Below are 9,950 nucleotides of genomic sequence, written 5' to 3'. Positions count from 1 at the left end.
AGGATAGTAGTGGGGGAAGAGATCATATCCATTGTCAGTGCGTACGGACCCCAAGTTAGGCTCGATGAGCAGGTGAAATGCGAGTTCTAGGATAACCGAGGAGACCTCATGAAAACTATCCCAGACTTGTATCGGAAGCTTGATACCAAAGAGGGGGAGAAGCAAAATTTTAAGCTGGCAAGGACTAGGTCCAGGCAGCAGCAAGACTTAGAGGTAGTGAAATACATCAAGGATGAGGAAGGAAGAATTCTCCTGAGATAAGAGGACATCAAAACCAGATGGCTCAAATATTTCTCTCGGCTACTCAATGAGTCTAGGGGGCTAAAGGAGGCGAATAATCAAATTTCTGATATCTAAAGACCAACTGGAATATGAGTCAACGAGGGATATTACCACAGAAGAAGTAGGACAAGCTCTCTAAAAGATGGGGAGAACAAAGGCAGTCAGGCCAGATAACATCCCGATTGAGGTGTGGAGGGGTTTAGGAGAAGAGGGCATTCGTTGGCTGACTAACCTCTTTAATGTTATTTTTAGGTTACATTAGATGCCAGAAGAATGGAGGAATAGCACACTAATACCTCTGTTAGAAAACAAAAGCGATACGCAAGTATGCGGGAACTATAGAGGTATCAAACTTCTAAGCCACACAATGAAATGGGAAAGAGTGATAGAAAGGAGAATTAGATATGAAACGGTGATTAGAGAGAACCATTTCGGATTTATGCTAAGAAAGTCAACCATTGAGGTAATTCGTGTTTTGACAAGACTGATGGAGAAATATAGGGAGCGAAAGAAGGATCTTCATATTGTGTTGATTGACTTGGAGAAAGCGCATGATAGCATACCACGACGTTTCATCTGGGATAGCCTCAAGGCTAGTGGTATTTCTTCAGTGTACATTAAGGCTATACGGGATATGTATGACAAAGTTTCGACTAACATTCAAACACCGGTGGGGATAACAGTGCCTTTTCTGGTTAAAGTTGGACTACATCAGGGATCGACTCTAAGCCCTTTTATTTTTACTATCATTATGGAAGAGATTTCTAAATCTATTTGGGAGATGGTACCATAGTGCATGCTATTCGCTGACGACATAGTGTTGATAGCTGAGTAGAGGGAAGCTTTAGAAAGTAAAGGGTTGCGCATTAGTCGTACAAAGACCGAGAATTTGCGCTGTGATTTTAGTGGGACAAACAGGTAGGTGAACCAGAAGTGTCCATTAATGAAGTAGTTGTTAAATGTACGACCAAGTACAAGTATTTGGGATCGATTATTCAAAGGGATGGGGAGATTGACGGAGATGTAAATCACTGTATACATGCGGGTTGGTTCAAATGGCGTGCAGCCACCGCTGTGCTATGTGATAGGAAATTCCCAAGCAAGTTAAAAGGAAAATTCTACCATGCGGCAATCAGACGTGCAATGGATATGGGACCGAATGTTGGCCTGTAAAGAATATTTTTGAACATAAGATGGAAGTTACAGAAATGCGTATGTTGAGGTGGATGTGTGGGCACACATTGATAGATCGAATTAGGAACCAAGAGTTTAGGGACAAACTAGTAGCCCCTATTTCTGGAAAAATACGCGAAAATAGATTAAGGTGGTTTGAACTTGTGCAGAGAAAGACTTTCGACGCCCCTGTGAGGAGGGTAGAAAGCATTATAGTAGAGGGTAAGAGGAGTGGAGGAAGACCCAGGAGAACTTGGGATAAGCAAATAAAAGTTGACTTGCATGAGTTTAACCTCTCTGAGGGTCTGACTACGGATAGGGGTAGTCGGAGGCGCTATATCTATGTTTTAGACTACTGATGTTCTCTTAGATTGTTCTTGCCCTCTTGCTTCTCTCGTTTCTTTTATTATTAGTTTTTTGTTTTCTTTTATTTTGTAGTTGGTTCTACTTATTTATTTAATTTATAGGCATTCAATTTATATTTCCTGTGTAGTTACGTCTCTTTATCTTTTATATATATATATATATATATATATATATATATATATATATATATATATATATATATATATATATATATATATATATATGATAGGTAGCTTTTTGCAAATGTTAGTATACATTATGTAGGTTTATGTAATTTTTCCTTTTTAAAAAGATTAAGAGACTAAGTATGTTATTAAAAGAATATTTGCTTAAATAAAGATTAATTAGAGAAATTACTCTGTATGAATTGGAACATTTCCTATAAAGCCATTCTGACATGGCTGGGTGCAAACACTTGAAATTGAACTCTTGTGCTCTATGGATTGGAAAGATACAAAAGGGAAAAGGCAAGTATTCATACTAGCTATTAGCGAAAATTTGAAAAACATAAGAGAAAAAATAAAAAAAAAATTAACAAAATAAACTAAGAATCAAACTTATTCCATAAGTAAGCGTGAAATTCTCAAACCTGAGGTTTGGGGCTGTTCACAGTTACTAACTGCGAATAGGTCAAAAAAGACAAAATAGTTGTTCGCACGTACTAACTGTGAACAGCTATTTGACCTGCGAACAACAACACGACAAAATAGCTGTTCCCAGTGGGAACAGCTATTTTCGTCTTTTTTGACCTGTTCGCAGTTAGTAACTGCGAACAGACCCAAACCTCAGGTTTGGAATTTTCACGCTTACTTTTGGAATAAGTTTAGAACTTAGTTTATTTAATTATTTTTTTTTTTTTGCTTAAGTATTTCAAAAATTCGCTATTAGCAGCCTTGTATACTATTTATGGAAAGCCCGCAATGAACCCGTATGGAACAAGAAGGTACTGGCCCCAGATCGAACAATTAATAAGGTGAAACAAGAGGTTACTCAACGCATTCAAGTTGTTAATTCAAAGATGTCAAGTGAGGACCAGGAATGTTTGGAAAGCTTGTGGAGTGCGCATGCACAGTAGTAGATGTGTTTTAGTCGGTTCTCTTTCTTGTTTTTCATTTGTCGTTTCCTGTTGGTATTGTTTTTTGGTTTGCCGTGTTAGTTGTTTGCTATAGCCGGTAAGTTGTTTGTTGGTTTTCGCTTCCCATAGCACATGAAGAATGAGATAAGAAAACCATTCGGCCTTGGCTTCATACTGATGCTTGAAGGGGTCCTGGCAGACTGTCTTTGAGTCTGTATCATTTTGATTTGGTAGTTCAATAAAATTTGCCTTCCAAAAAAAAGTAATTAGAGAGAATAGTATATAGTAAGAGTAGGTGATGAGATGGTGTAGATGAGAAAATCAAAATCATTCCATATATATATAGTTCCACGTTGTCTACCAAGTAACAAGTTATCTCAGTTACTCTGAGCAAACACCCCCAAAGTTTGGAATTATTGATACAAGTGAAATATGAAATTATTTTGGGTAATTTTTTCCAAAACATATGGCAGGCAGACAATTGCTTCAAGCACATCGCGTTTATAGTTAGGCAATATTCTTATGTTGCAGAACTTTGCTGATAAACAAGTGTACCTACAACCGCTTTCTGTTCAATTACCTAGAAATGGTCGTATGTACAATAAAAAGATTGAGCAAAGACAAACGCCACCTAGACCTAATATAATATAATGAATTCAATTCTAGTCTAGAATAAAAAACGTCTAAACAGGTGTTTGTTAATCTATAACCTCTTTTGACAGAAAACACAAATAAAGAGCGGCAATGCTTATCCACAATTATTGATCTACTGTTCTACAAGTGTGCATTTAAATTCAGTAATCTTCTTCTCTTGTAATTTCACACAAGTCATGGAAAACAAGAAAGCTCTGGACATAGTGGTGTTCCCATGGCTTGCATTTGGTCACATGATTCCATTCCTTGAGCTCTCCAAGCACTTGGCCAAAAAGGGCCATCACATATCATATGTTTCTACTCCACGAAATCTTGAGCGCCTCCTCCCGAAAATCCCTAAGAACTTGCTTCCCTTTATCAAGCTAGTCCCTATTCCACTGCCACGAGATGGAGTCCTGCCCCCCAAGGCCGAGGCCTCCTCAGATATGCCTTTTGATGATGTTGAGTTACTCAAGAAGGCTTATGACGGTCTAAAGGAACCCTTGGCAAGCATCCTGGAAGGTGCCACTCCTATTGACTGGATCATCTACGATTACCCTTGTTACTGGCTACCTCCAATTGCTGACAGATTAGGTGTCCGAAAGGCTTTCCTTTCTTTGATGAATGGCTGGAGCTCTGCATCCTTTGGTCCATCATCAAATATGATCAAGGATGGTGCTGGGACATGGAGTAAACCTGAGAGTTTGACAGGTCGACTTGAGTGGGTCCCATTCCAAAACAACGTTGTCTACCGGTTCCACGAAGCAAAGAAGAGCCTCAGTGCTGCAAGAAAAAATGCCTCTGGCGTTTCAGATATGTTCCGCGGGGGATGTTCTGTCTGTGATTGTGATGTATTTGCCATACGTAGCAGCAGGGAGCTTGAAGCAGAATATTTGCAACTTTTAGAAAAGCTTCATAGAAAGCCTGTGGTACCTGTAGGCTTGTTGCCAACCTCAGTAGACGAAGACCAAATGGCCAATAGTGATACCTGGCACTCCATTAAGGATTGGCTGGACAAGCACACAAATGAGTCCGTGGTTTATGCGGCCCTAGGGAGTGAATTAGGTCCGAGCCAAGATGTCGTCAATGCATTGGCACTTGGATTGGAGCTATCAAGGCTCCCCTTCTTCTGGGCACTACGTAATCATGCAGGTAGACCACAGGAGCTTCCAGATGGGTTCAAGAAGCAAACTAGAGATCAGGGTTTGGTTTGGACGAGTTGGGTGCCTCAAGCTCAGATACTCTCTCATAATTCAGTGGGGGCTTTCTTGACCCATTGTGGCTGGAGCTCTATAATAGAGGGGCTTCAATTTGGAAAACCACTAATTATGCTGCCATTCGTCTTGGACCAAGGCTTAAATGCAAGAGTTATGGAAGCAAAGAAAGTTGGATTCGAAATACCAAGGAACAATCAGGATGGATCGTTCGATAAGAATTCAGTAGCACAATCATTGAAGGTGATGTGTGAGGACGTATTTGGTAAGATTTACAGAGATGAGGCAAAGAAAATGAGTAGAATGGTTGCTGATGAGAACTTGCACAACCAATACATTGAAGAATTCGAGGCATACCTTTACAGGAACAGACCCATATCTGAGGCCTAGTATAGAAATACGGTTGGTAAATCAATATGATATCAAAATTTGTAATCTAGTCATTTCCTTTTTAGATTTCCTTTATTTAGGTTGCAATAGTGGTTGTTGGTGTCCTTGTATCATGTTTCACGCTCAGACTTGCATCTTCCAAGTTAATCAGCAAACAAAGCTTCAAATCAATGGGAGGGCATTCAGAAACAAATCAGAAAATAGCAGGTGAGCTAGAGGCAAATTTTATAAAGAATCAAAAGGCAAATTATCATTTTGCACATTTCAGATCATCTATTAATTTGAGTATTTGACAAACAACCGAATGGCTTAAAGTCTATCAATTTGCCATATCACAACTAGGCTTAACATCTAGGTTTCTCCGAAAATGAAAAAGCATCCTCAAATTATAGAAACCAAGATAATCTCAATAGTTGCTAAATATTCTCTAAAATGTACAAATCAAGTTAGATCTAAAAGTGCGTCAGCAGAATCCTACGGTTTTGTAATAATGGCAACAGGATGTTATCAGATTACCGATACACAAAAACAACTAAGAACATGGGGAGTCGTAAGTTGGCTACAAACTTATTTACAGATACTACACCTAGGAAAACAACTGTGAATAACTTCATACAGATGCATAATTCTGTATACTTACCAATCTACTTCGAAGGAGAAGTTTGCTTTAATGAAGAGTCCCCACCCATCAATTCCTGGAAACCTTCAACTTTCACTGGTGGCGCCCTAACAGCCCCAGTATTCCTACATGAAAGAACTGGATTCGTTACATCATTTACCTGTGCCATCAGAAACAAACACAATTCACCAAGTCAAAGCACGCTTACGGTGATAGCATCTGTGGTATCTGCATGGAAGCAGACTGCCTCATTTGATTAGCAGTCCCTCCCATGAACCTCTGAAGAGCTTGGTGCTGTTGCCATTGGAATTGATTGGTTGGTCTGCTATTCATTGTATTGAAGGCATTATTTTCCAAAGGTAATTCAGGTGGGTTCTCCAGCTTCACCTCTACCAAGGGACGATCCTTGTCCATGGTCATAACAGGACGAGGAGAAGGCGCTTGCCGCCTCTGCATTCTCTCAAACTGTTGTTGCTGCTGTAACGTCAGGTGCTGGGGATGAACCAATTGCGATGTCTGTTGATTTATTTGTCGAGGTATCTGCACAATTCCCAAGATCTCAATCTCATGTAACTGGAATTTCCCAGCAGTGATGAGTTTAAACAATGCTAATATAAAGAAGAGCTAATGTGTAGAGTCCTCCCTAAGCCTAAGGGCCTGTTTTATATTCCCAAATTCAGTTCAGTTTGAGTCTCGGTCCTAGAGAACAAGCCTTGAGTATAAATTATAATTTCAAACTCAGCATGAAAATAAAGATGATGCAACATCAGGATCCAACCAGATTGATAGTGCAGAAAAAATATGGAAATTTCTGTAAGGATCTTGCAAGGAAGGTGTCGACCTCAATTATAACAAAGTTTCTATATGAAGCAGTTTGATAAGGTTGAAGCCTTTTTTATACCACACAGCTTAGTGCTCAGAATACCTGATTTGCAATTTGACACAAATAAACCAAAACCCACCATATTTCTCTGGTCTTAGTTCTCACAATTATTTCTTTGGGGGGGGGCGGGATATTAGCTAATTAGGTAACATTGGTCCAACTTAATGTCAAATCTCATTAAAGTAATTTTACAACTTCTTGGTAAGTGTTAAACCCAAAAATTATTTACAAGCTACTTGGAGGCAAATCTCAGATAATACATATTACAAATGTAAAACATACCTGTTGAGGAAGCTGAATGGTATTTTGGTGTGATAACGAATGCTGTGGATGCATACCCTGAATCTGTTGTGGAGTCTGTGGATTTTGCTGTACAATGTTCCTAGTATCCTTCACATATTCTGCTAAACTAGCAAGGCTACTGCATGGGAAAAGAAGAATGTGGTTTCAATGTGTAGCACTGAGGTCATGCATGATATGGCAGTCGCAAAGAAAAAAAGAATCTATCTGGAAGTTGCTTATTTTGAACAATGTATTCCAATCCAAAATATATCAGGCTATCCCAAAATTTATCAACAATTAACAAACATGAGAGAGCTTCTAGATTTAAAATTAACAGGACCAGACCCACCTATTTCCTGTTACTTGGAGAAACATTTTAAGCAATTCCATGGCTGAACATTGCTTCTTGTAATTATCAGAAAGAACTTTCAAAATGCGACCTAATTTAGAGATATGGCAGCTGAGCAACTGAGATGAGACCCGAATTGGAATCTCAGAGGATCCATCAAAGCCCACCTTGGTCAAAACGCGGGCAACAATCCTCTTAGACAATTGCATTGCTTGCTCTTGATCTAGTTGTTTTCTGTTACCATTCAAGCCAATTTTTGTGCGGGATTGACCAGACCCCTGTTCAAGATACTCAGGCCTGATGCCAAGTCTTTCAAGCATAATAGAACTATTAGTTGTCATTTTTGGCAATGTATCAAGAACGCCAAAAAACTCCACTTTCTGCGTATTATCATTCGATGTTCTAGTCGCAACTGGTCTATCTGGTACAGAGTTCATCAAGAACATCGTCTCTGGAAAGAAACATGTGTTATCGCTTCCAGAAGCATCCTCATCCAAAACTGCATTAGCTTGCATCTTATTCTCAGAGTTGGAATGACCAAATCCTCCATTTCCGTCCTCCTTAAACACTACTCTCCTCCTCTTATGCTTCTCCTGCAGTTTTAGGTATTCAAACATCCCACTGGGGTTACGTTTGTCTGAATCTTGATTCGGAGCTATCATATATGGCTTGTTCATCCTGAAGTTCTCAATAAACTGATGATACCATGTGTCCGGAAAATCTTCCTCCCTATATCTCTGGGAATGAACCTACACAAATCACCGTTTATAACTCAAACAAGTGAAACAAAAACTACTCATAAACCCACTCTAAAACATCCACAAGAAAATGCTATCACTCATGCTTGAAATTAAGGGATAAGATACGTCGCCGAAACGAGCATCAAACAAAACACCATTGATCTATTAAGATAATTTCTCACTCTAGTCTGATCACCTACCATCAGAGGGGGGAGAGAGAGATTTATTGATAAGTCACACTAAAAGTCAAGCATGGCAAGCTAACAAAATTGTGAATGAGTTATCGCAATTAATAAAAAAGCAAACTTTACCCCTTCAAAGTAAAGTTCAAAACCACATTTACAAATTCCTAAAAACCCTAGTCCATTGACAATTGATCAACATTGAAGCGGTGAAAAATCAATTAAAACCCTAATCACATATAATCCACTCGAATTATCAGCAATCTAACCAGAATCTAATTAAATCGAGAACAACTCATCAACTCTCATAACAAACAGAAACCCCGAAAAGCATTACGAGTATAAATTAAGACAAACCTTAGATTCTCGCAGAGAAGCATCATCCTCCAAAGTGAAATAAACATCATCAGCATGCAATTGTAAATCTACCAAAAACAATTTCAAATATAAATCAGTCCCGGCTAAAGTTAGAAACAAGAACAACAATATAAACTGAAAAATGACTTACAAGAGGGATTGAGAAGAGAGACAATAGAAGAAGAAGAAGAAGAAGAAGAAGAAGAAGAAGAGGAAGACGAAGTGGAAGGAAGGAAGAGAGAGAAAGCGGCTTTATCGAAAAGAAGAGCACGAACACGTAGTTGAAGATGAATGTGAGCCTTTGATTTTGAGATCGAATCGTCAAAAGACATGAAAGCTTGCCAAGAAGAAGGTGTAGAGAGAAAATTAAGAAAAGAAGAGTAAAGAGAGTCGCCTAGCCATGTCCGCCATATCCCCAAGCTTTCGAGTTTCTTCGCTAAATCGTAACCTCTTCCATCTTCGCCTAAAACCGTCATTCTCTCCTCTCTTTTCCTTTGTGTTATTTTTATGTTTGTTCAGTTCATTACAAAGTGAAACCTGCAATTTAACGATTATTATCCGAGTAAGGTCAAGACTCAAGGTCATCGTAGCGAAACTCACATGGGATGGGATGGACTACATTAGTCAATTAATCCCTCTTATTAACTTTAAATGTCAGATTTACTTTTAATATATTTGTCAATAAATATTTTTAATCTTAAATATCTCCAGTTATACTTAAGTAAAAATTATAAAAAGTTAATATTAATAAAATTTACATAAGACAAATCAAACACGATCCCACTTGACTATGTTTTAACTTATAGATTTAAAACAAAACACATAATAAGAGTGATTGATGAATAGTGTTGAAAAACCAAATAAGACATTTCAAGCAGATAGGAGGGAATATAATTTAAAACAATAATTCTTCTCAAAAAACGTCTTTTTAAGAAACGACTCTCAAGAGGCCCAACCTACAAAAAATGATTAATAAAAACACGTTGATTAATTATCTTTTAAGCATTACTATGGTAGGAATTTAGGGTGTACCAAATAGGGATTTAGAGTATACTAAGTAGGAATTTAATATATATCAAGTTGGTATTTGTGGTATATCAGTCGGAATTTGAGATATACCGGTAGGTATTTGGGATTGTCAAGTAAGGGTTTGAGGTATATGAAGTAGGGGTTTGAGATACGCCAAATAGGTATTTGGGTTAGATAAAGTAGCTATTTCGGGTTGTCAAATAGGTGTTTGAAGTATACCAAGTAGGTATTTGGAATATACCAATCAGGTATTTGAGGTACATTCAGTAGGTGTTTGAGTTATGTTAGGTAGAGATTCGAGATACACCAAGTAGGTATTTAGGGTATAACAAGTAGGTATTTGGAGTTGTCAAGTATGTGTTTGAGGTATATTAAG

The 9,950-nt window shown here is 38.2% G+C and overlaps 2 protein-coding genes across 3 annotated transcripts; one reads left to right on the top strand and one right to left on the bottom strand.

The window, feature by feature from the left end:
* Positions 1 to 3,207: 3,207 nt before the first annotated feature.
* On the bottom strand, positions 3,208 to 9,079 carry LOC130809287 (uncharacterized). Of its 2 annotated transcripts, none has more exons than XM_057674989.1 (7): positions 8,697 to 9,078; positions 8,546 to 8,613; positions 7,267 to 8,015; positions 6,918 to 7,056; positions 5,961 to 6,292; positions 5,774 to 5,877; positions 3,208 to 5,293 (listed from the first exon to the last, which is right to left on the bottom strand). In XM_057674989.1, exons 1-6 carry the CDS (start codon positions 9,019 to 9,021, stop codon positions 5,778 to 5,780), a joined length of 1,713 nt encoding a protein of 570 aa, XP_057530972.1. In that variant the 5' UTR covers positions 9,022 to 9,078; the 3' UTR covers positions 3,208 to 5,293; positions 5,774 to 5,777. The 2 variants fall into 2 exon arrangements, with proteins under 2 accessions (XP_057530972.1, XP_057530973.1); XM_057674990.1 differs by having other exon boundaries at positions 5,156 to 5,293; positions 6,918 to 7,053; positions 8,697 to 9,079.
* On the top strand, positions 3,727 to 5,133 carry LOC130809288 (putative UDP-rhamnose:rhamnosyltransferase 1). Its single transcript, XM_057674991.1, has one exon. The coding sequence runs from the start codon at positions 3,727 to 3,729 to the stop codon at positions 5,131 to 5,133; it is 1,407 nt and encodes a 468-aa protein (XP_057530974.1).
* Positions 9,080 to 9,950: the final 871 nt, after the last annotated feature.

This window comes from Amaranthus tricolor, chromosome 3 (genome assembly GCF_026212465.1).
Source record: "Amaranthus tricolor cultivar Red isolate AtriRed21 chromosome 3, ASM2621246v1, whole genome shotgun sequence".
Classification (NCBI taxonomy): domain Eukaryota; kingdom Viridiplantae; phylum Streptophyta; class Magnoliopsida; order Caryophyllales; family Amaranthaceae; genus Amaranthus; species Amaranthus tricolor.
This window is presented reverse-complemented; position numbering and strand designations above follow the sequence as displayed.